This window comes from Carassius carassius, chromosome 28, assembly GCF_963082965.1.
Source record: "Carassius carassius chromosome 28, fCarCar2.1, whole genome shotgun sequence".
Classification (NCBI taxonomy): domain Eukaryota; kingdom Metazoa; phylum Chordata; class Actinopteri; order Cypriniformes; family Cyprinidae; genus Carassius; species Carassius carassius.
The window spans coordinates 7,729,717-7,757,170 of NC_081782.1; the positions used below are offsets into that span (position 1 = coordinate 7,729,717).

The 27,454-nt window shown below is 36.0% G+C and overlaps 1 protein-coding gene across 13 annotated transcripts in view; it reads left to right on the top strand.

Annotated features, from left to right (window-relative positions):
• Positions 1-27,454, top strand: part of LOC132107837 (neurobeachin-like) — a 275,916-nt gene that overhangs the window by 131,606 nt on the left and 116,856 nt on the right. For 11 of the 13 annotated variants that reach the window (XM_059514113.1, XM_059514115.1, XM_059514114.1 and 8 more), the window contains exons 30-34: positions 7,059-7,213; positions 9,368-9,485; positions 13,191-13,318; positions 17,285-17,346; positions 26,394-26,458. In XM_059514113.1, coding sequence (XP_059370096.1) covers positions 7,059-7,213; positions 9,368-9,485; positions 13,191-13,318; positions 17,285-17,346; positions 26,394-26,458 — 528 coding nt within the window. Of the gene's footprint in view, positions 1-7,058; positions 7,214-9,348; positions 9,486-13,032; positions 13,096-13,190; positions 13,319-17,284; positions 17,347-26,393; positions 26,459-27,454 lie in introns of those variants that run through there. The other 2 variants (XM_059514122.1, XM_059514123.1) reach the window with 2 other exon arrangements.

The window sequence follows — 27,454 nt, forward strand, 5'->3', positions numbered from 1 at the left end:
CAGAGATGTGTTTGAGCATTTCGTGGCGTGTTTACATTCCAAGGCCAGATAAAATCTCAGCGTGATTTGTCTCTGCTCGTAACACGTCTTCAGTTGCGCTGCAAAGCTGTTGCTGTTCATGGCTGGCCAAAATCAACATATGTAAACAGGAATTGTGTAAATGGAAATTTTTTGATAATAACCTGCTCACTTTGGCTAGAAATTATCTCCAGCTGGATGGGAGGAGGGTTTCGCTGTCTTAAACGCTTAATAAGTCTCCGTCTTGGATTCTTGGATAGCATGCTTGATGATTTGTTCATAATGGTCTCACAGACTTTTGCAATTATATATTTGTGTGTGTGTGTGTGTGTGTGTGTGTGTGTGTGTATATATATATGTGTGTGTGCTCTTGTTTTAGTGACATATCAGGACACAACTCTGTATAATGACATGGGTATGATACAGGTATTACAAGGAGAGAGTGCCTTATGAGGACATAACCCATGTCCCCATTTTTCGAACCGCTTATAAATCATACAGAATGAGTTTTTTTAAGAAAGCAAAAATGCACAAAGTTTCCGGTTAGGGTTAGGTGTAGGGTTGGTGTAGGGCCATAGAATATACAGTTTGTACAGTATAAAAACCATTATGCCTATGGGATGTCCCCACTTTTCACAAAAACAAACATGTGTGTGTGTGTGCTTTTGTGTAATAGGCACATAAATGTAGATATATTTTTTGAATTATTATAAAAAAATTTAATTTATTGAATTTTATAATAATATATTTCTATATATCTATAGAATATATTATCATAAGGAATGTATGTTTTTAAATATATAGAAGTGATATAAAATTACAACTGTATATATAATTAATTATACACATTTAATAAATTATTTACCACAAATGTCCCATGAATAAAACAACAAAAATAAAACTAATGTTATATTTTCATTTTATTTGAACAGTTTTAAGTTTAGACTTGGGTTAAATGAGGGAATACTATGACACCAGGAATCAAACTAAAATGAAACTCTCATAAGCCAAATATGTTAAATGTGATACCCTAGCTTTCAAAACATTTAATTAATCTGATCGATTCAAATGCAAAAAAGTACAGTCAGGTCCACATATATTTGGAAACAGGCACATTTCTTTTTTTTTTTTTAGCTGTTAACCAAAACATATTCAAGTTACAGTTATATAATGAAAGTGGGCTTAAAGTGCACACTCTGAGTTTTAATCTGAGGGTATGTTCATTAAAATTAGAGCAAAGGTTAAGGAATTACAGCTCTTTAATATATACCTCCCCCCTTTTTCAAGGGACCGTAAGTAATTGGATAGTCGACTCGAAAGCGGTTTCATGGACAGCAGTGGGCTATTCCTTTATTATTTCTACCTCAGTTCATCAGGCAAAAGGTCTTGAGTTGATTCTTAGTGTGTCATTTACATTTGGAAGCTGTTGCTGTGAATCCACATCATGTGGTCAAAGAAGCTCTCCATTCAAGTGAAACAATTGTTAGGCTTCGAAAACAAAATAAATCCATTAGAGAGATAGCAGGAACATAAAGAGTGGCCAAATCAACAGTTTGGTACATTCTGAGAAAAAAGATCACACTCAGCAACATAAAAAGGCCTGGAGGTCCACAGAGGACAACAGTGGTGGATGATCAGAGAATCCTCTCCTCTCCAAAGAAAAACCCTTTCACAACATCCAGCCCAGTGAAGAACACTCTCCAGGAAGTAGATGTGTCACTGTCAAAGTCTACAATCAAGAGAAGACTTGACTAGAGCAAATACAGAGGGTTCACCACAAGGTGCAAACAAGGTCAGATTAGACTTTGCAAAAAACATCTACAAACGCCAAATCACTTCTGGAAAAGTGTTCTTTGGATGGCTGAAGTTAAGATCAACCTGTACCAGAATGAGAGGAAGAAAAAACTATGGAGAAGGCTTGGAACTGCTCTTTATCCAAAACATACAACATCATCTGTGAAACACTGTGGAGCAGTGTGATGGCCATGAGCGTGCATGGCTTCCAGTGGCTCTTGATTACTGGTGTTTAGTGACAGAAGTGTACAGGGATATACTGTCTGCACAGATTCAGTCAAATGCAGCAAAGTTGATTGGACAGTGCTTTATAGTACAATGGACAATGACCCAAAACATACATCAACAGCAACCCAGGAGGGTTTTTTTAGGTAAACAAAGAGGAATATTCTGGATCCATTGTTCCTGTGACTCAATCTAATCAATATCTGAGTTCTTGCAAGACTAGGCCCAAATAATGTGCTTCTTCCTGCTTAGATATTGAGTCACAGGAACAATGAATCCATAGTAATGCATGAAACCGCCACAGATGAGGTGGGCCTGCTGACTAGTAAAGGTGGTGTGTGTGTAGATGTGTTTGTGAGTGTTAGGAAGGGTCTCCAGGGCGTTGATGACAGATTAAACAGAAGTGCCCCCAGCTCCCCTCCTGTCGTGCTCACCCCTCAGCACCTTAATAGAGGCTGGCAGGCAGAAATGAGTTGCCATGGCAGAGTGTATTATTTTTGAAATGCTTTCACACAGGCCGTCCACAGACGCCTGGTCGTACCACTCACTCCCGCATGCTTTAATGTCATCTGCCGGCCTTGAAATTGCTGTGTCTAATTGTTTGCCACCTGCCACCAAATGAGCTGCCAGACGTGGACAGGCTTCTTGGATTGTCTGTCAGAAGCTCAATAGATTGGGAGAGACAACATCAAAAAAAAAAAAAGCCTCAAACACAGGAGAGATCAGGACGACTCGTCCATCAGTCTTTCTGGGACTTTCCAAAGGTGAATTTTTTCAATTAGTATTGAATAACCAGGAAGCTGTTTTTGCAGATGGGGCCGTCACCATGAAGAACTTGCTTTAGTCCATTTAAACCAAAGAGAAGCACTTTAATTCATTAGCAGTCCGTTTCAGTGCTAGTGGATGGTATGCTAGCAAACCGAGTGATACAACAAAAGTTTGCCATTATATGAGCCCAACACATATAATTATTGTTATTATTAATGTTCATTTATGTGCTAAGACTGTTTGTAATCCTAATAGCCATTTCAAATAAAACATAAACTATTTGCATTATTCATAGACTACCCAAGATTAATCAGTGCTTTTTTCAATTTAAGTTAATAAAAAAATTCCTATTAATAAAATATGCACGGGATAATTCATACATCATTCACAAACTCCTGACCAATTAATAATTCATGAGGAGTATTTTATCATATTCATATTTTATTAGAAGCTTGTTTATCAGTCTAATACTTGTCAAATACCTGCAAGAAGCCGACATGTTATGAGCAATAAATACTGTAGAAAAGCATTGCGTTGCAAATCTTTTTGCTCGAAAGTGTTGCAAACTGAGGTTCAGGATTAATATCTGACTCATAATTTTGTTGACTCTACAGTAACATTGCAATGTCCACATTACACACATTACTGATATGTTTATTTAATATTAATTCAGTTACACATATTTTTTAGTAGTAATTATTCATATGAAGTGCTTTTGAATGTTGTTTCCACAAAACAATTAAAATACATCAGGGACTGTTTACTATTTATTAATTGATGTAGTTCCACACTGTTTTGTCTGCTGTGGTTCACAAATGGAGATATTTTTACAGCATGTCCTGGCTGCTATTTTCCATTAATAAACACATATTTTACTGAGCATTAAGATCAAGCTTCACAAATGCCAAAAATCCCATAAAAGCAGTCCATACAACTTGTTAGCTGTATGTACTGTTATACTGCTCTGTTCTTCAGTGTAAAGTGCACTAAGATATAATTGAGATGTATTGTATACATTATCTGAATGCTGAATAAATACGTTTTCCAATGATGTATGGTTGTTAGGATCGGACAATATTTGGCCAAGATACAACTATTTGAAAATCTGGAATCTGAGGGTGGAAAAAAAACTAGAAATAATGAGAAAATTGCATTTGAAGTTGTCCATATGAATTCTTAGCAATGCATATTACTAATCAAAAATTACGTTTTAATATATTTACAGTAGGAAATTTACAAAATATCTTCATGGAACATGATCTTTACTTAATATCCTAATGATTTTTAGCATAAAAGAAAAACAGAAATTTTTTTTGGCTATTGCTACAAATATACCCCAGTGGACTTACAGTAAAGGCCTGTTCACACCAAGCACGATAACTATAAAGATAACGATAAAGATATAGTTCTAAAAATCATTGTCAATATTAAATAATTGCAGAGTCCACACTACAACTATAATGATAAAGGCATAGAGAAACGGTATCGTTGGAATCATTTTCAGAACGAGTTTTTTTCCAGCTGATGAACGATATAAACATTGACATCCAATCAGAATCCATCCTACTATAACGAGCTCGAGGATTTAAAGCGGCAGACGCACGTGCGTTCAGAATAAACAGACGATATAGTTCACTGGTGTGGACGAGGTCAGTAAGGTTATTTATTTATTTGCTTGTTTGTTTATTAGTTTTTATTTATTTATTTCTTATATTTTATTTATTTATATTTATTGGTTTTATTAGTTTTTTTTTATAAAAGTATAATAGAGAAAACGATTTTTTTTTACAGCAAAACATTTATTATGTTACAGCAGATTTAAATATCAAATTAATGCTGTTGTTTTAAGCTTTCTAATTATCATTGAATCCTGATTAAAATGTCTCAAACATTTTCCACAAAAATATTAAGCACATTTTCAACTTTGATGATAGTAAATGTTTCTCAAATGCCAAATCAGCATATTAAAACGATTTCTGAAGGATCATGTGACACTGAAAACTGAAATAATGGCTGTTTTGCTGTCACAGGAATAAAAAAAATAAGTAAAAATACAAATATTAAAATAGATTTATTTTTTATTATACTAGAATAACTCCTCATAGCACATAAAGGCACACATGTATAATATTCAGGGTCTGTTATTCTCTGTTTGTAGTGCTCAAGGGGAAGCACGTGTCACAGAATGTTTTTGCTTCCTGTCACGCCAGCGTGTTAAAGAGAGTGTGCCGTGGGGATGAGTGGCAGTCTCCAGACAAGTGTTCTAAAGGCTCCATCCTCTCTCTGTACAGTGTCTGAGGTCATATCGTGCGGCATCAGGAGGCTTAGCAGGCGACATTAGAACCAGCTCTGCGCTACATCACACAAAACATGCAGATCTCTGTATCAGCCATCATCTCGAACCACATCAAGTCGTGATAAAGAAACCAGACCAATATAAACCCCAACAAAATATCATCCATCCTCCACTTGACTCTGTCATGTGTATAATATCAAACTAATCCTCTCCTGCTCTTTTGCTATCAGGCTAAGGTGGTTTTCCGTACATCTGCGAAGCTCCAGAATGTCTGTAAAGACATGCAGGAGATTATCGGCAAGGTCAAGAGTTTAATACAAACTCGTGATCCTGTTCCTCTCCAGCCCTTTTTTTTAGCTTGTTAGACTGTTGCCTCTGGAAACCATGTGATTTCTTTCTACATCTATAAATAACCTGGAAAATAAAAGCTAAGGAGAGTTTCTTGAAGGCGTAATTAAGTTGATTAGTATATTTAGGCCCTTTCTAATGGTTTAATTTGTTTACTAGCTATATTTAGAGACTGTTTCTTTAATAAGCTTTCCAGAGACTGCAGCTGGCCAGTGTTGAGAGGATCGAAGAAGGATGACAAGATGATTGCTGGTTTTGTGACTGTGACCTGTTTTCTCCAGCAACAGGAGGCTTTTTTTGAAGTACTTCCTGTACATTTATTTTAAAATGAATATACTTATGTTTAAGTATTTCTATAAATGATGTTCTACACTTTCAGACATATGATCTTGTCTTGTTCAAGCATTAAATTCATTTTACCGTGATTATAAAGGTTAAAAAACAGAACAAGATGGAAATAAACAGCCACTAAGGATGTTTTTAGATGAGGGTGTTGTCTTATGACGTTCCTTTTTTCTGATAATTTTGTTTATTGATATTTTCTTTTTGTTTTTATCCTACCCTTTTTTATCCCCACTTTATTAAAAAAAATTCTCCCTTTTTCAAACTTTAGCTAATGGAATAAAATGTTTTGCAGTGCTGCAAACCATTTAATATCACAACACTTTATAGAATTGATTAGATTCATTGCCATTTTTCCACAGAATTGTCACTTGCCTAGCAAGTTTATATAAATTTAAAAATAAATAAATAAATAAAGTGGAAAAAACTGATGGATGGATGGATGGATGGATAAATAGTTTGATTGATTGATTTACTGAGATTAGGTAATTTGTTACACAGTGATTAAAGCTAAATAATATTTATGTAAAACAATAAATAATATATACATTTTTTTATTTTATATATTTTTTTATTTTTAATGTATTTTTCATATTTAATCCAATATAGTGAGATATAATGGGGCCGTGAAAATGTACTGCATAGAATGAATTAAACACAAGATTTTCTTAGGTGAGAACCTCGAATTTGCACTGCTATATCAACACCAAATTTCCGCAGCGCACCTGGAAAGTATCTCCTGATGAATATCACTCCGAGTTTGACATTAAGTTGAGGACAAACAGCAGAAAAGAGAAACATACCCAAAACCCAGCAGTCACTGCTTTTGATTTTACTGTTTGTTTGTCCTGAGTTCTCAGTCTGAACAGTCACAAGGCAAGCTCGGGCCGGCAGGAGAGCAGGATGTTTACTTTGTCTGCTTGTCTTTCCCTTGCCACTGCGACCGCTCAATCCATCCACTTTCATCCAGCCTTACTGGGCCGTGGAAAACAGCCGTCCGTCTCTCTGCAGCTTAATCAACTGATTTCACAAGCAATCATCTGTATGTATTGTTTAATTTTGCTTTGTTAGATTTGTTTCTTTCTGCTTATGCGGAATCTGGAAGCTTTTGTGGTTCACTTGCCGTCCCTTCCGGGAAGTGCTGGGTAAAATCCTAGCTCTTTGGTCATGTGTTTACACAGCCGCCCTGCCAGGTTACAAGAACAGTTCGCCAGCTGCATCAAATCTAAGGTACATTTAGTTAAAGACTGTGAACTCTCTCTCACAGGAGTGTGGTGGTACAGGCCAAGAAGCCTCTCTCGGGCCTGACAGTGAACACGGTGGGCAGCTCTGGCTCCAGCAGCACCCTGACCTCTGCTAGCACCCCCAACATCTTCGCTGCCGCTTCATCCGCTACGCCCAAGAGTATGATAAACACTACAGGTAATCATTACTCTGACTTATCATGCCTCGATACAACCTTACTTAACCTCTTTTGGAATGTTGTTAATTATGGTAACTTTATAAGGACAGACTTTCTCCCTCAAAGTAGATATAATGGTCACAACCGCTCTCTGTGTCGTTAATGAGACGTTAATTTGAATGTGCTAGTGCTTAAGTGAATTTCCACTGAAATGCACGATCTGCTCTGCTATTCCTAGAATAATTAAAGAAGTCATTCCTAAAATTATTCAAACTCAGGAAATTAGATTTGGTGGCATCGAGCGGTTTGTCCACTAGAGGGCCCCCCTCACTATGTGTTTGCTTTTTCAAACTACACGTGAAAATAGGATCTTTGTGAAATTTCAAGGCTGTTAGGAGACTATAAGGAAGTTACATTTCATGCATCCCCCACAGGGTAAACACTATGAACACTATAGATGTTGCTCTTGAGACTGGAGCTGTTATATAGGCTTATACCTTATTGTGTGTGTGTGTATGTGTTTATTGCAATAGGCAGGACATTCAGGCCTGGAAATATAATATTTGATTATGTGGGATTCACTGAAAATATCTGGAATAGTAATACTCCCCATTTGATTATTTCATTATTTTCAGTGTATTGGGAATTGAAAGCCAATTTTTGGTACTTCAGCTTTAAGCAACCTGCTTATAGTACTTTTTTGTGATATTATATTTATGATTTAATATGGTTCAATAAGGACACCCAAGGTAAAATAAGACTTTTGCTTCCCTATGTTTGTCGCTATGTACTACAAAATTAATTGTATGCATTGTATTGCATGCAATGACAAAAACCATTTTATTGTACAAATGATGCAATATGTATATTTAAATATTATAGATTTATATAGGAAACAAATTTTTTACATTACATTACATTTTTACAAATTTTCAAACATACCTTTATATAATACCTTACATTCATTTAATTAAAAAAAACAGTAAAATTGGGAAATAATATTACAATTCAAAATAATGTTTTTCTATTTTAGTATATTTTAAAATATAATTTATTCCTGTGATGAAAAGCTGAATTTCCAGCATCATTACTCCAGTCTTCAGTGTCACATGATCCTTCAGACATAATTGCAATGGGTTGATTTGGTGCTTAAAAACCTTATTATTATTCAAATTAATATTTATTTTATAATTATTATTGTTTACTGTTATTCTCAATGTTGAAAACCGATGTTGTTTATTATTTTTGTGGAAACCGTGATAATTTTTTTTTCAAGATTCTTTGATGAATAGGAATTTCAAAAGATTACCATTTATTTGAAATAGGAGTCTTTTGTAACATTTTACACACCTGTATTTTCACTTTTGACCAGATTAATGTGTCCTTGCCTAAAGGTACTAATTTCTTTCAAAAAAGAAAAAAAACAGACTGACACCACAATACAGTATATTTTGAGAACAGAAAAATGTATCACATTTTCCTTAAGAGAGGCTTTTAGTTCCTTTTGTCCATCATAAACCTGATTGAGATCTGTTTAGAATGCACAAGGGACGTTGATTTGGATTGAGGTTGAATCAGGCCAAGCTGAGCTTCCAGGGAAATCCATTAGAATGCCCCTCTTGACGTTCCCCCTCATCTTGGTGTATTTGCTTATGGGTGGACACTCATCATTGATGGCTGCGTAATAGATTTCCCATCCTCAGATGTCTTGTGACAGCTTGTGGTTTCACAGGATGACAGTCCATTGCTGTGATGTATCTATCAGAAGCTTCCTGCTGAACAAGGCGCTGTGGACTCTGTGGCTTTGACAGAGAGAGAAATAAGAGGAATGTAAGATGGTGCTTCACTTTCTCAGGGGGAGGCCAGAGTAATGGGGATGTTTCACAAAGTTTGTGCCTCTGAAGTTATGTTGTTACCTGATGAAAAACCAGAAAGAATATTTGATTTTAGTGCAACCGAAGGTTTAGTTGACAGTTGGTGGGGCAGAACTGCATCGGGGGTTGTTTTCGATGTCTAAGAAGCTGTGAGAGAAATATTTATTTATTTAGAAATATTTATTTTACAAAATTATAATTGATTTGTATTTCCCTCTACAGTCAGCTTTTAAACAGAAAACTTCATTTAGTCTTAATTTAGTTGATTTTTCTAACCTGTGATTTCTTTTTGTGTCACAGGAGCCACGGATGCATCCACTCCCTCTTCCTCCAGCTTTACGAATGGAGCCACCAGCAAGAATCTGCCTGAGGTTCAGACGGTGGCCCCTATGCCTGAGGACACCATGGAGAACATGAGGTCAGTCAGAGTCCCAGGATGTGTGTTGAGGTCTAAGACAGACAGCTGGGTAGAAATTCAGCATGATGTTTATTTTGAAATGGGATGGTTGGATGAGCTGTGTTTAAAGATGTTGCGAAATATAACACCTTATGGAATTTTATGTGTAATTTTATGAAAATAAGGCTGTGAGCATGGACTGGTCTGTTTTAAGCTTAGGGATGCACAATATTATTTTACTATTTTTTTTTTCTTTTTTTTACTGATTATACATTGACCAATAATGAATATGTAATTTTTCATTATATTTTCCCCTATTTTTGATGATTGTTTATTTGTTTGTTATATTTGTGATGTATTTTTGATCAAATAACTGCAGCCTGGGTGAGCATAAGAAACTTAAAAAACATATATATATATATATATATTATGTGATGTATTTTTGATTAAGAGACTTAATAAATCCTGTTGTAAATTTTAACGCAATTAATATTTAATACATTAACACACAATGAACAGTACATTTAGTACAGTTTATATGCTATTAACTTTTGTTAACGTTAGTTAATAACAATAAAACTGTTCATTGTAAGTCCATGTCAGCTCAGGTCCATTTACTATGTTAATAGCTACAACTTTAATAATGTATTAGTAAATGTTGGAATCAGCATTAACTAAGATTGATAAATGCTTTAGAATGCTTTAATTAACTAACGTAGTTAACTAATGTAACCAAATTCAAATTTATTGTAAAGTGTTATCCTCTTAGGGCCAGATTTACTAAACGGGGCAAATGATTTACTGACAAGGTGCACATTAAAGAACACAGACAGATTAATTAACATCTCATTTCCATAATGACCAGCGCAATCTACCAAGAGCTGCGCAAATAACCGCCTGCTTTAAGACAGGTTTTTTTGGCTGTTAAATAATGCCGCAAATACCAATGAAGTGACTACTGCAAATCTTAGTAAATCACGTTGCGTGATTCATTTACATACTCTCCTCCCATAAATTTACAGATCGAAACAGAATTATCTTACAAATGTATAGCCATTCAATAAGGTGAGTCACAAAAATAACTGTCTGCGCATTTTCAGCTTTAATTACCCACTGCGTGTTTTTAGCAAATCCTTTTTTAAGTTTGTTACACTGGAAAGATGTTTTTTTCATGTTTTGATGGCTAAATAATTGACACAAAGGTACATAATAGCGCAACTTATTAGCACTTATTTGTAGTCCGTATTTCCTGGCAGATTAGTTGTTAAATTAGTAATAATGCATTTAATTATTTATTGAATGCTAGTGACTTATAATACTATAGCCACCATTTTAAAAATAGCAATAATATGAAATTATTATAGTGATTATTCCTTTAGAATAATTACACATTTTTAAATGTTTTTGCAAAGTCTCTAATGCTCACTAAGGCTGCATGTATTTGATGAAATATAATTGTTTTCTATTTTTTCTATTTTAAAATGATGGCATAGGTGCATTTTCAGCAGCATTTTCTTCAGTGGCACATGATCATTCAGAAATCAGTGTATATTATTTTTCACAATCCCCCCTTAATATGGTAAAAACACACCCTTAAATGGCGTATTGCTTTATTTAATTGTGTGTGAGTGGGAAGTATTTATCCCTGCCACAAGAGGGGGTCAGAACTCAGCCTTGTTTTTTCATGTTTACAGACATTGTGTCTTTTCTTTGTTTAGGGCAATGGCCGACAATCATTTTACTTTTTTATATTGTTGTGGTTGTGACAAACAAGACACCCCACACCTTACATATCACCTGTCTTCTCTCTCACTGGCCACCGCGGGTGTTTGAGCTGTCAGAGGGGGCTGCACGAGCGCTAATGCAGAGAAATCAGTACGCGTAGGTGTTTTGGGGAGTGTATGGAAACCGTGCTGACCTTGGCTCCATCCTTTCACCCCGTCTAATGCTTTGTGACAGACATCTCACAGACACGCCACCGTCTGACTACACAGGAGAAAGGCTGTGTGTGCGCATGCAGCTCTCTTTCTCTTGTCCTCTCTGGGGGCCTCTACACCTCACACACACACACACACACACACACACACACACACATATACACACTCTTTGTGGCTCCTCTGCTGTGCCAGGAATCGCAAATCAGTTGCCATGGCAGCGGTAACCGACAGCACTTACTGGGAGTGTGAAGTCAATGATGAAACTGTCTGGATGCAGAGGCTGTGATGCCTAACCCGCACTCCGAGAGACAAGAGATGGGTTTCGCTGTCGCTGCCTGCCTGTGTCTCATTAGTTTTTCTTGTTTTTTATCCCCCCCCCCACTTATTTTCCACACTTACTTTCATGACTCACAATAGCCGTTAGTGTTGAATTTTTCACAATCAGCACACCAAAAGGGAAACGCAATATTTTCAAAGCTTGCGATCTAATTATCATCAGACTTGCAACCAAGACAAGCAAACCCGATGAAATTTGCATGCTTATGCTGCAAAATCCCTAGGAGTTTTGCCCAGTATCTCAGTTTTAAGATATTATTGTGGTAACCACGCCTAAAAATACTGGATATCCTCAATTTTTTTAATGCTAATATAGTAAATATGGTTTGGACTTTATTTTGCAGTACATGTACTTACAGTGTACTTACAGTGTACTTAACTAGTTATTAACTAGTTATTAAGCTAGTTATTATACAGTTATTTTAAATGTTATAATACTACAAAATATGTACACGTGGAACAGGACTGTAAAAAAAAGTGTCCTTGTTACAGTGTAATTATACATTTAAGTACTGAGTAATATTAATTAATTTACTTACTATATGGTTAGGGTTTGGCTTAGGGTTACTTGCATGTAATTATGCATAGTTTACTGTTATTATAATAGTAAGTACATGTAATGTGTAACTAGGACACCTTAAAATAAAGTGTTACAAAAACGTGCTACCTATATGCTGGTACCACACTGGTAGCTACTTGTATTTTATATGTGTAAAATTTACTTTGAATCAATATAAAAAATAATGGACTGTTTTTTATTGCAAAATTCTAACAAAAAAGTATGAATACATACTGTTACAAACCTTTAGACACATTTGACTGATTTTATTCTTCATACCTGAATAACTTTTTGATTTAAAACCATTTTGATTGAAAATATAAAACATAAATAAATTAATAAATAAAAAAAGCTAGGTGCTTAAATTCTTAAAATGAGTTTTGTAGACAAATATTAAATTGGGCCCCGAGTTTTTGAAAATACCTTTGGAATACATTTCTGCATGGATTACTCATAAAATGAGGTCTGATCTTTTTTTATTTATGTATTTTTTAACTTTATTTAATACCGTATAAGTATTGTACTTTTTCACACTTTTAAAATTACAGTAAAAAATTGACTGTAAAGTTTGGTCTTTTTGAGCTGTTTTGGTGTTTGTGTAAGGTTTCTTTGCTCAATTTATTTAGCTTATTGCAAGAACAGCTTATGGCATTGGCCATTGCTTGTTTTCTAGTGGGGTTGGACTCCTGTAGGGAACATGTAGTTCTTTTTCTTTTCTGCGAGCTGACGTTGTACTTGTTTGTGTTTGTGTGTTTGTCGTCGAAGCCCAGGATGTTCAATCTGAAGTTATCTGCCGCTGGTTATTAGGCAATGGTTTGGTGTATGAGTGTGCCGTATTACTGGTTAAGTTTTTTTTTTCAGCTTCTATAATGCATTTACTTTGTCTACCCACAGTATCACTACTAAACTGGAGCGAGCTCTGGAGAAGGTGGCTCCATTACTGAGGGAGATCTTTGTGGACTTTGCACCGTTCCTCTCTCGTACACTGCTGGGCAGTCATGGTCAGGAGTTGCTCATTGAAGGTACTGATGCTAAATTCTTCTCCCTCTCTCTCCATCTGTTTCTCTTTTGCACATACTTGTGTATTACATGGGCATGCTGGTACAGGAGAGTGTAGGTTGAACCATGCACAAGTTTGTTTTATAATGTTGTGTGCATACTATCACAAACCTTTAGATACATTTAACTGATTTTGTTCTTCTTGCCTGAGTAATGTTCTTTTTAAATTGTGTGTATGTGTGTGGACATGTACTGTGTGTATATGTATGTATAGGCACACACAATTTTAAGATATATTAAATATATTAAATATAGATTTCCCCCACCAAATCAGCGTATTAAAATAATTTCTCAAGGATTACATGACACTGAAGACTGGAGGAATGCAGCAAATTCAGCTTTACATCACAGGAATAAATTACATTTTAAAATATATTAAAACAGCAAACAATTATTTTAAAATGGAATAACTTTTCATAAAATTAATAAATGTTACCATATTTTGGATCAATTCAATGCAGCTTTGGTAAGCATAAAAGAACCCAAACCTTTGAAGATTATTTTTATATTTACTTATTGTTTTAATTGGTTGTGTTTTCTCTTTTTTCTCCTAAATCTGAGCTACTCTTTTTGGAGTATACTTCCCTTCTCTAGCTGGCTGTGATGGGCCACACACACATACTCACACACGCTTTCTCTCACGCATTTTGGCTCACATGGCAAGGCAACATCTCTTTGAATGGGAACCCATACTTCAGGCTCTGTTTTGTGGCTTTTTTACCTTTCAGCCTCAGTGCCAATTCATAGTATACGTCCCCCTCACCGCTCAAAGCCAGTTTGTTCCGACTAATGAAGCCCCGCATTACGGCACGCTAAAAATATGTGTGTCTACAGCACAGGCAGCCATTTCATGAGAGAAATACTCAGAAACAGATTCTGCCCTGGATTCAAGCTCTGGCTTTTATGAATTATAACAGCCAGTTTTCTGTCTTAAACTTTGTGGTCGTACTTAATCGTGTCCACATTAGGAAGCATCACAGTTTTGGTAGACTGCTGAAAACAGGAGTAAGGTGACAATTTCATGACCTTACTCGTGAGATCTAGTCAACTGAGTCAGTGTTTTGCTCTCAGATGTTGTAGTTGAAGACTCTACCATAAGGGGCGAACTAGACCTTGCTGAACCTGTCAAACCTTGACCCTATGGTTTTGTAAGATTTAATTTCCCTAAACAAATTTGGGGTGATACTAGGGCATCGCTGTGAGGTTGCAAAAGTGTGCTTGGTGGTTTTCATTATTATTTAATGTTTAATTATTATTTAATGTTGTTCCAAACCTATTTGACTTTTTTTTCTGTGAAACATAAAATAAAATATTATATATAGCATGTAATATAAATATTCATTAACATTTATGCATTAGGAAATTATTTTATCCAAAGTTTAAAACTCATAATATGGTCTCAAAAAATCCATTGTTGCAATCGATTGTAAATATTAGCAAGTATACTGTACATAAATAAATTTTTGTTACAATTTTGTTACTTATTTTAGTTACTTCATCATATGTTCTGGCCATTGTATAATATATGTTTAAAATCAAAATATAACATATAGCATTAATAAATAATAATGTAATTGATCCCAAATATGTTTTATGAGTAGAAAATATGTATTTATTGTTCATTTAAAATAATTTTGTATATATATATATATATATATATATATATATATATATATATATATAATATTTTTACATTCTATGTGTGCGTTAGTGTAACTTACCCAATTTACCCCAAATGTTTTTAAGACTAGAAATACATTTACATGCTCTATGAAATACATTTTGTAATATATTTGATATATTGTTTACATTTAAATATAGGCAAGAATATATTTATACTGTATGGGATGCAGTACAAGTCAATGGGTCCACTGATATTTGAAACCCAGGGTTCTTTAAAATGTATTTTGTTTTCTGCAGGTTTGCAGTGACATGAGGGTGAATTAATAATGCATATCCGTAGTATTCTTCTTTTTGGGTGAACTATCCCTTTAGTGCACCCTCTGACCAACCAATTCTGAAAACCAACTTGAAATGCCATTGACTGTGCTTGTGCATTGCTTTTGCGATCCTCCCCAAATGAACCCCAATCCAGAACACATAACAGCGACTTCCTCATAGATGACTCTTTACCCCCACATTCATTTGTCCAGTATGTTAACACCATCCCATGACCAGAAGAAATTATGTCTGTTTTCCCAATTCCTTCCTTTCCTCTCTTCCTCAACCTCTCACAGCTAAAATACTGTTCGCTTGGCGCAAAGGCGCCCTATTTACCCATAATTACCCTTCATCCATCGCTCGACCCGGCACTAGGGGTCAAGCCCCTGCCCGGCCTCCCTCCAGACACTCGTTCACTGGGGGCAATTATGCCCCGCTCGCCCTCGAACAGCCTCTCGACACTTGGAGTTTGAGTGCGAGGCCCCTGAGCGGAACACTGCACTTCTTGTGAAAGCTGAGTGCTGCTTCGGCCCTCTGACAATGTCACATTCACACCAGCGAGGCTTAACTGGAAAGTGCGGTGACTTGCTGTTTAAATAGAATGCATTTAGTTTGTCCAGCAGCATGATCCAGAGGTCAGGCCTGCCACCTGACTGAAGAGAGGATCCCCGGTGGGGAATCGATGTGTTTACGTCCTCATCTCACCCTCATAAATGAGACAGAGAGATTGTTGGGACTTGAACTCTTGGCCTCTGAAATATTACGGTCATAACTTCACGGACTGAATGGTTTAGGAGCGATCACTCATGGTGAAAGGATGTTTAAGTGGGTAATGAGACAAGTGGTGCCCTCAGTGAGCTGAATGTAAAGCTCAATTCATAGGACCGTTTTACCACAGATTGCATGTATAAAGATTTATTTATTGGGATTAACTATTACTATTTTGATATGAAATTAAGTACTTGCAAAATGATCTGCCACAATTCTGGGATGGTTGCCAGGACATAGATATGAGGTTGCTAAGGTGTTCAGAGTGGTTTTCATAATGAGATTAGTGTACTTGATGGTGGTTGATGATGGGATGTTAGCTAACAGTAAACCGCTGCTTGGGTATAAACTTTTAATCACATGTGATGTGACGTGATGTGACGCCAAGAATAGTGTCCCATACATACAACTTTCTTACACTCTACTGGCTTTACTTGCACATCTCATAAGTGTGTCTTCTTCTATATTGAATTGCATCATGGAGGGCTGAATTACAATCTTGTGCTACAGCACTACACTGGTCAAAAAACATTAATGTATGTATGTGTTTGTATGTTAATGCAGGTGTGCGTATGTGAGTGTGTGTGTGTGTGTGTTTGAGTTTGTCTTATATGTCTGGCAATAATTGCACATGTCATTTACAATTACCTTGTTTATCAGTGAGGTTAACCAACTGTCCTTTATATTCAATGAACAACAGGCTTTTCATTTAAAACGGCATATTTTACTGAAATATCATCTGATTTCAAGAGAATGGTGCCTGTATGAGGAAAAAAAGATGTGTCTATATTCAAGTCTGTATTAAAATTCCTGCCCTCACATTTTTGGAAGATATGTTATTCTGTCTGTATCAGTGGCGTCCTTATTCTAGCAAGGTTTGGGAAGTATGCAAGGGAGACCATGGCCTTGGCTTTTGATCTCACACTGGCATGCAGCACATGACCTCTGACCTCTCAAGAGACCTTATTAGTGACCCTGCGAGCTGTTAGCTGTAATGCATTGACGACAAGAGACATTCAGTCTCAACTTCAAAACATAACTCATCAGAACTGGCCTGAATGATTGCGTGACATTAAATGGTTGTATTTTGAGACCATTCAGTACACTTTTCTGATGCCATATGGACGGCCTCAAATGGACGGTTTGGTTTGTTTTTATGTGTGAGTTTATGAATATGGTGGAGAAGAATGATTCATTTCTGCCTTCTTTCTTTTCTCTAGGTCTGGTGTGCATGAAGTCGAGCACCTCGGTAGTGGAGCTAGTTATGCTGTTGTGCTCTCAGGTGAGTTATCTCTTTTTTTAATGTTTTTGTTTATCATTCTAATGTTGTTTCCGGCTGGATGACACATTTTCTATTGTTAAAAGTCACAATAAGCTGCTTAAATATTTGTCTGGAAGACAGAAAGCAATACACAAACCTGACTTTGCTCATTAAAATCTTAATTTCTCAAAGCCAACCTCAAGTGATGTAAATCCAGACTCGGCCTTTGATATTAAAAGGATAGTTTACCCAAAAATGATATTATCCACTCAAGCCATCCTAGGTGTATATGGCTTTGTTCTTTCAGATGAATACAACTGAAGTTATATTAAAATAGGTCCTGGCTCTTCATAATGACAGCTTTATATAGATTTTGTAAAGCTCAGAAAAGTGCATCCATACATCATAAAAAGTGCTCCACACAGCTACAGGGGTTAATGAAGGCCTCCTGAAGCAAATCAATGCATTTTTGTAAGAAAATATCCTATAGTATATCCTATAAAATATAATATAGTAAATCATGGGGTAATTTTCAGTATACTATTTATACATTTATTTAACTTATAAATAAAATTTTTATTTTGAGTATCATATTTGATACATGAGGCTTTTAGAACTCATATAATATGATATAGTAAAAATATAAAGCTCATACTGTATTTTAAGAGGAGAAACCACCAGGTTTTATTCAGAGATGACAAATATAAAATTGGGTGCATGTCACCCTTTATGGCAAAAATGTAAGTTGAAATTTGAATAGTTTGTAGTGTAAATCAATGAGAGGATATGTAAATAAATTAAAAAGGCATATAATATCAGTTGTAACTCTATATCTCTCAATAGTACTGTATGTCTTAGTTATATTATGTTTAAATGCTTTGTTTTATGATCAAAACTCTATTTTATAAATAATGTTCACAATATGAAAGTTTTTCTTACATTTATAAAAATCGTTAGAGATGTTCTTATTAAAAAATATGAATTATCGATCAGAAGTCAGAAGGCATGTACAATAGTAGATTGTGTATGAAATCTTTTTCAGCAATTTAGAGGCCTTAGAATTTTGTGTATCAAATATAATACAAATTAATTATTCCTACCTTTTCCTCTTTGGACTGAAAGTAGTGGAACCCCAGCTCATGTAAACACAGCGCAGTTTTCTTCCCTTTAAATCCCAGTGACATATTACAGCTCGCTGACCTTCGGAGTCCCTTGTTAAGCCTTTACTTTCAAAGGGGTCAGGGTCCCGATGTTGTAGTCAGAGCGGGAGATATTTAACATACCTTCTGTCAGCCCATCACTCTTGCGCCGGGAGTCCATAAGGAAGCCATTACCTCAGCATCTCTTGCTCAGAATCCAGCCAGTCGGAGAGCTCGGCGGGGCAGAAGCTTTTAGTCGTTGAATGGCACCTCTGACTTTATGAAGTCCATACCGCTAACCTCCCGACTCAAGAGTCGATCTGTACATTTGCTCTTAGTTTGTCCTGACAAAGGTGGCGTCCTGCAGACGCTGTGGCACTCAGGATGCATCCTGCTGTTCTCTTCTCCTTTTGAAGATTTCAGACGTCCTTTACTTGGTTGCATTGAACGTTTGGATTTATTTTTATTTTTTCGCTTGTATCTGTTATATGCTATCTGCCCGCTTTGTTGCCACTTGGATTTATTGCCGAGTGTAGCATCACATTGAGACTCAAGCTCCTGGTTTTCTCTTCCCCCGCCCCTGTTAGACATATAATGTTACCAGAGCTCCAAGAGCTCTTGCCATTAGAAGCTCCCAGGGTAAAAACAGCCTGATATATCGATTGCCCAAAGAGGGGATGAAACCAGAGCCTGGGCCCAAAACGGCTTTCAGACCGCTTCACAACTGGCTCCCTGTATGATCTGATTTAGAACATGTTGCCCAAACCAGAGGGCTTGAAAAACAAAAGGCTTGATTCTTTAGATGAGCGGGTGAGTGAGAGATGAAGCAAAATAGATTTAGAAGAAAGGAAAGGATTAGGCTAGGTAAGGTTTTTTTATGTTTTTGGAATAACTCTCTTATGCTCATCCTAGGCTGCATTTATTAGATCAAAAATACAGTAAAAACCTGCAATATTGTGAAATAAAATTAGCTTTTAAAATAACTGTTTTCTAATTTAATATATTGTTAAATGTAATTTATTCCTAAGGATGGGAAAGCTTAATTTTATGCAGTTGTGATTTTTTATATTTGTTTATTTATTTATAGTTCAAAAGAACGCATTTATTCGAAATAGAAATTTATTTTGTAACAAACATTACTCAATAAACATTTTTTGAGTGCAGTTGTGCGGCAGTTGTGCGGCTTAATTTGTTTATTTTTTTGGAGAATTTTTTTTTATCTTGAGAATTCTTTGATGAATAGAAACAGAATTTATTTGAAATGAAAATTTATTTTGTAACAAAGTTCAATTTTTTTTTTTTTATTACTGTTGAATACAGTTCTTAATATAACTTCCCCCAGAATTTTTTGATGAATGGAAAGTGCAAAAGAACAGCACTTATTTGAAATAGAAATTTATTTTGTGACAATTTAAATGTCATTACTGTAACTTTTGATCAATTTAATGCATCCTTGCTGAATAAAATGATTAATTAATTTATAATTAATTACATTCTATTATCTACCCCCAACCACCATAAAATAATAAAATGCCAATGCCACTTGTGTCCTATATTTTCTATTTTCTAAAGTCATACAATAGCTTTGTGTGAGGAATTGACTTAAATCTTTATTCATTGCTTTCACAATTTACTTTTTTTTGTATAGAAAACAGCCGTTTGAACATCTAAACTCATGAGGGTGAGAAAATGCTTTCATTTTTGTTAACTATCTCTTTAATAAATGCTTGGCGCACTTCTGAACACACCGCACATCCCACAATTCATGTCGCGGCAGGAGACGTCCTTGCTGCTAGTCCAACAACCTCAAGCCTTTCCCCTTTTCATCTCAACACTAATGCACCCAGACAGCGGGACGTTCACTGCTCGTGACCTTCGACCCGCTCTGTTTCGCGAACTGTCGCTTTTATGAATAAATTAGCGATAATCATCATGCACTTTTTTATTTATGCCTTCTAATCACTGTTATTCATCTACGGCCGCCGACAGCCGGTGTCTCTATCCAGTCAAGTGGCAGCGGGTGCCGCAGAGGTCAGCCGGGTCTGTTTCGTGTAGCAGCTTAAACATACATAAAGAATCTAGCGTGGAGCCGGAGAGATTTACCGATGGACAGCCTCCAGATGTCGGGAGCAGCGCTGAGCAGATAAAAGCAAAGTGCTCCCTCTGTCTCTTGACAGGTTGGATTGAGATGCTGAAAATTCTCAAGAGCCATTAAAGTTTGTGGGTTACAAAGCTGGGGGAGGGAAAAAAACTGGCTAGCTGAGGTGCACAGCTCAAGCGCGAGTGCCACAACTACAGTTTTTTCCTCCCAAGGTTTTTTTTGGTGCACATTTTTGGCTAATGACTGCGTTCTCAGCTGAGTACATTTTGGCAGGCAGTTTTGACAGGAGTGCTTGACAGCTGTGACTGGAATTTGGAGGCGGAGGTTAAAAGATGATTGGAGTTTGAGTGAAATTAAGTTCTTGGCTTTGAAAAAGTATGTACTCAAGTTTTCAGTGACGCAAGGAGGTGACTTGTCAGACAGTGCAATCGTAATCACGAGAGATAAGAGAACCGATTGGCTTGTGTACAAAAAGGGGATTTGTTCATACTTTTATCCTGTTACATGAATAAAGAAAATACATAAACAATGCAAGTAGAAATATGCAAATAGTTCATAAAGTCAGGATCAAATATAAAGGTCAAAGGTGAAATACTCATTTAGTGTGGGGTAAAACAGATATGATGAAATATAAAGGCCATATATGACTACAAACACCTATCAACTGTAATATGTATATATATGTATATATGTGTGTGTGTATAAATCTGAAAATGATTTACTATGCAATGAATTAGACTATTTATTTCTTGAATAACAATAAATGAATTAACAATTAATTAATAACTATTATTATAGTAGTACTTTCTATTTAAGTAACGACATATTTATTTTTTTGCTTTTATTTAATGTGTAATTATTTATTATTACTTTTATTTTTTATTTATAATTAATTCAATTAATATTATATGTTATTATATATTTATTTTATAATATATTTATTTATATAAATGTATAGATAATTAATTGTTAATAATTAATAATTAAATAAGAATTCTTTCTTTCTATAGTCAGAATAACTATTAATAATTAACAGATAATTAATAACTTAATTATTATTACAGTAGTACTTTCTATTTAAGTAACACTTTAATGTATAAATTTTTGTTTATTTTTATGTAATATGTATTATTATTATTTATTATTATTTATTTATTTAATATTTATATTCTTTATTTGTTTATTATTATTTTTATGTTCTATTTAGTTCACATTTTAATTATTTATTGACTACATTAATTATTTACTATTACTTTCATTCATTCATGTTCCATATATAATTATTTTGGTGTTGTTGTTTTGATTTATTTTATACATTTATTTATTTACCTTTTTGTTTTGTTTTCCAACTCTTTTTCTCTTTTCCATGGGCCCCCTTGCGGCCCCTTAGGGCTCCCCAGACCGCAGTTTGAAACCCCTGTGCTAAAATACAAGATAAACTCTCTGCATCAGCTCAGTGTGTCAGCTTTCCCCAGCATAAGTCTCTCGCTGGAGATGGCAGGCCGGAAGTGATCTTCTCTTTTACATAAGGGATCACATTACCTTCCTTCTGGAGGTACATGTCATCGCTAATGCATATCACATGGACGGCATACTCGTCCGAGCCCCCAAAATCCCCTCACAATCACACCCACCTCCCACTGGGGACCCTCAATCTCCAGCATGAAGAGAAAGAGAAGAAGAAAAAGAAGTGTGTTACAGTGCTAGTGCAAAGGCTACTTGAGAAGAGACAGTGGACTGGGACTTGGCTCTGGGTCTTGGCTGATGTCATTGTCTTTTGGCAGGCCAGTGTGCCCCACATCTGCATCTATTTCCTTATTTATTTTTGTCACGTGGGTGCTGCTCTACTTGAGTGGAGGCTAGTGAAGAAGCACTGAGCTGAGGCAGCCGATCCCAGTCGACGAGCCGCCTGACTGCTGAGAAGATAATGAATTGTGGAGGAGAAATAGAGAGAGGGAGGCATATTGGGTCAGTTACAACATTTGGATACCAGATGCGCCTCAGTGTTGCCTCTTTCTGGCTCAGTGAGGTGTAGTGAGGATGCTCACCAGTGTGTGTGATTTTTGTTTTTCTGTTTTTTTTTCTCTTTGAATGAAGTGTGATGGGTTTCAATGGACAAAATCAGTTCTTCAAAGTAACCAAATATCTTCTTTTGTGTTCGACTTTTTTTTTTCATTTCTAGGAAAACTATCCCTTACAGCCATATTGTAAAATACATAAATTTCTGTGCATTGCGTAACCAAATATCAAAACAAGTGGAATTTTTTTGTGTTTCATGAACAATATTTATTTTGCAAAAAAAGTTTGTCAGGCTTCAAATTATAATCTGAAAGCTGAGGGTCAGTAGGATTTGATTTTGTTGTTGCTGGTTTTGTAAATTGATCCAAAGTGACATTAAACAATTTACATTGTAAAATATGAAATAAAATAAAATAAAAATCTCTATGATAAATGCTGTTCTTTTAAGCTTTCTCTTCATCAAAGATTATATTTTTTAAAAAAAGTTGATATTAACATTGTGTAATATGGACTCAGAGACCTTCGGATCCATATGCAGTGGTTTAATAAAGAGAATGGTCAGACAGGCAGTAATCAGAACACAGCGTCAAGTATGTCAGGGATATCCAGAATCAGTAACAGTAACAAGCAGAGGTCGTGGGAGGCAGCAGAGAATCACAGTCGGTATAAACAGTCCAAGATCAAACATGGAAGGAACAAACTCAGTAGAGCTGCAACTAACGATTCTTTTTTCTGTCGACTGATCTAACGATTATTTTTTCGATTAGTCGACTACTCTAACGACTATTTTTATTACAATAAATAATTAATCTAATGTTCTTTTTTTGATTAGCTAATGAATCTTTTGGATAACTTTACAAAAAAATATAAGTACAACTTCTAATATAATATTTCAACCTTTATTCATTTTCCACCAATGTGGTCGAAGTTTTTACAGTATACAAAAATATTTTTAGGTGCGATATGTGAACGGCCCCTAACGCGTATTCGAAACCCTTGCCAACACAGACTTACTTTATTTTTTATTTTATCCTTACTTCAGCCGCTACGGGTGATCATACCAATAACTTGTCATCTTTACAAGACTATCAGAATCATGCAATGAGCAAGTCTGCATTTACTAGACACTTAATAATATCACATCAGTTTGTACTTTTAGAATCGCCGAATCTGCTGCGGTCGTTCCATCACATCTGCAGCAGAAACCTGAACCAGGAAGTTGGTCACCAGATCACACGGTAACCAGTTAAACCGTAACACCGGAGATCGCCAGGATGTTTTCTTCTGAGGTGCTCGTGCATCACAGTTGTGCTGCCGTGGTACACCATATCGGTTTTTCAAAGGGAATATTTAGAGCATGATTCTGTTTCATTATTCCATTTTATTAATTATTTTATTTTGATTTGCAAAAACTGGATGATTAAAACATATTTATGCAGCTGTTATTATTATTATTATTATTTTATTTTATTTTTTATTATTATTATTTTTATTTTTTTTTCTGGAGCCAGTTGGGTAGAAGAAATGGCAAAATGGCTCAAAGTGTGATTAGTTCTGACATTTTACAGTTAAAAACTTTCTAGTCCAAAATTCTTCTTTAAGCTGTATTACCGATTAAAACCGAAAATGCCATATTTCCCAGCATTCCCTGTCATCACTGACTAAATAAAGCTTTATTTATACAGAACCTTTAAAAATAGTGTTTGCAAAATTCTTTACAGAAAACGTGAATGTCATAATATGAAACTGGGGAATAAAACAATGAAAAGAATGCTCTGAACACACAGACTAAATGTCTGTATAAAATATTTAAAATACAATGGGCCCTATCATACACCTGGCATAATGCAGTGCCAGTTGTGACGCAAGTATTTTTGGCTAGTTTTAGCCCAACGCAGTTATCATTTTCACATCATGGGGCACGTTGTTTAAATAGCAAATGCATTTGCACCTATTTGTGCGCCTATGGGTGTGCTGGTCTAAAAATGAGGTGTGGTCTGGTGCATTGTTGGCGCATTGCAATTTTGAGGCATCTGAACTAGACTCCACCACTGACCAGTTAAAACCTGGCCTAAAGTCAATGGCATACAATTTTTTGTTATTTAAAGAGCGCGTTAATAATATGCGCCTATAGGTGGGTCCACAAGGCACATACACTCTGCTTATTACACACACAGGGATGCACAGCAGCACAGAAACATGCCAAATACTAAAAAATTAAAGGATTACCACGTAAAAGATTATCATTGTGTTGGCTACATAAATACACATTTGCCTACATGTCATAATAGATAGTCATCGCATGTATCAGAATTAGGTTATATATTGGCTCGCATGCGAGCAGCTCCATTTCCTCTTTGGAATCATGTTCAGTCTTTGCTCTTGCAAATTTTGCCGTGAAAATAGCAAATCCGCCATGGTGCGAGCACAACTGGTTCTTAAAGGAAATGGGAGATGAGACTCTGATTGGTTTATTGAAAATTATGCCCAAAACACACCCATTACTCATTAAGAGAATAGGGACAACCATTTTTCCCATCGTTAAACTAGCAAAAGTGGATTCGGACACACCCTGAGTGCACCTGTGCCGTGCGCTTTAGACCATGCGCTTAGATCGTAAATATAGGGCCCAATTGTTCTGAGGGCATCGTTCACATCTATCCCGAGCAGCTTTTCTCTCACTCTGACTCCCTCACCACGGGACAGGGGAATATTTTTGAGGACCACTTCTTGCAAATACCCTCTTTCCTTTTGAACTTCAACCTATGCTCTTCCTCCTTAACTTACTCTAGAGAGCAAACAGGAGAACAGAGGAGAATTTCCCATAGTGAGAGGCACGACTGCTTTTTAATCATCTCCAGCCCCACGCTGTGTGTGTGAGAGACAGCGGAGGAAGGAGAGCACGGGAAACGGGGAGAGGGAGGGCGTGAGACGTTCCCTAAGGCCTCAAAAGCACTGGAGGCGAGGCGAGAGGGCCGGTCTCTAGATGGATGTCTTTGGTGATCTGTCACTGGGTGCTCACAGGGAGGAAATGGCTGTGTTTAAGGGGCAAGAGGATACAGTTTCATTCAGCAATTGCATCTCTCCTGTGTTTACGGATCTTTGCGCAGAGGAAGAAAAGATGCTTGCGCATGCACAGGGCCGAGTTCCAGGCTTTTTATGGCTTTGGCTCGTGATAGCATAGACTGGATGTGACCTCAAAAGCCATCTTTGCTTTCTCAAATACACAGCAATCCGATTTGCTGCGATCACTATCACTAGATGTTTTATTTATGCTTAACATGAGCCTTTAGGAGAGAAATACTTTTGCCACTGGTTTTATTTTTATTTATTGGTTCACAGATGTTATCAAATCCATTTTTACCAGGACTAATTTGGGTCTGACCACAAATCTTGTTGTCATGCATATTTGTGTCTTAAATTTACAAAATTAGATCAATTTTACACTTTATACATAAAATACAGTGTGATTGGAAATGGACATAGTGTGTTCAAAAGTGGCCAATAAAAGAGAGAGAATTGACACTGCAGCTAAATATCTATCTATCTATCTATCTATCTATCTATCTATCTATCTATCTATCTATCTATCTATCTCTAAGTATACATTAGAAATATATATATATTTTCCAAGTTGTTTTAAATGTGACCTTGTATGTAACAAAAAAAGTTTCAGAATTAGTTAAATCAACAACAACAACACTTAGATATTCTTTTGGATATACTTTTCCTCCTGTTGCACAAGCCATCTTTTTTCATAGCGATGAAAAATTAACACAGTACACATATCAAATGTTTGTTTCTTTCAGGAGTGGCAGAACTCTATCCAGAAGAACGCTGGCCTGGCTTTCATTGAGCTTATCAATGAGGGAAGGTAAAGTCTCACGTCTGCTCCTCAAACACCATTACTAGCTCACACATCACTGTAGCTAATGTAACTTTAAACTGGTTATCTGCCACTGGTCTGTTTGGCTGTGGGGTTACCATGGCATCTCTGAGGCAGACTAGAGAACAGGGAGGGAACCAGATTAGCCTCTAAGCCTCTCATCCTGCTAGTTTGGCTAAAGTCTGTGTGTGTTTTTTGTGTGGAAGTGGTTGACCAGAGTGGAAAATGTGCTGAGATAAGTGTGTTGAGAGAGATTGGCTGTATAAACCCTGCTGATGTACTTCCTGTCCACAATGTGTACATCATTTTACTTTTTATACATATCCAGCATGCTGTTTTATTTGTTAGTTATACCTTTCTGTCTCAGAAAAAATTGTGTTTGTGTGTGTGTGTGTCTTGTGTCCAAGTTTTTTTTCAGGTTTAGGCTCCAGGTTTAGATCCAGGGTGGCTCAGCCTGCACACCCATCTGCTGAGCCATCTGTGCACACACACACACACACACACACACACATTTGGACAATAAGCCTGAGTCAGCAGAGATAGTCGCTGTCCAGGGTGCTGGTACATCAGTCATTCACCACTCACCTGTCTGTCTATCTGTCTCTCTGTCTGTTTGTATCAGTGACACTCATTCCAAATCCTGCTTCAGTGGTTCACTGAAAGCATTTTCCCATTCATTTTATTCATGGGGATTAAATTAATTGATATAAATATGTATTTTTCAATGTTTTATGGGAGTGGATGGCTGCTTCTAGCAAAAGTGCCTTTATTTATTAATGAAACTAAGGACATTCTCTTTTCACCAGGAATACCAAAATTCCAAATGTCTATAGCATTCAAAAATTATTATTTTTTAATTAATACATTTATTCAGCAGGTTTGATCAAAACTTTAAAGGGTTAACATTGTTTAAAAAAATCTAAAAAAGAAAGTTACTTGAGTTCCAGGGTTTAAGTTAATACATATATTCAACATGTTTGATTA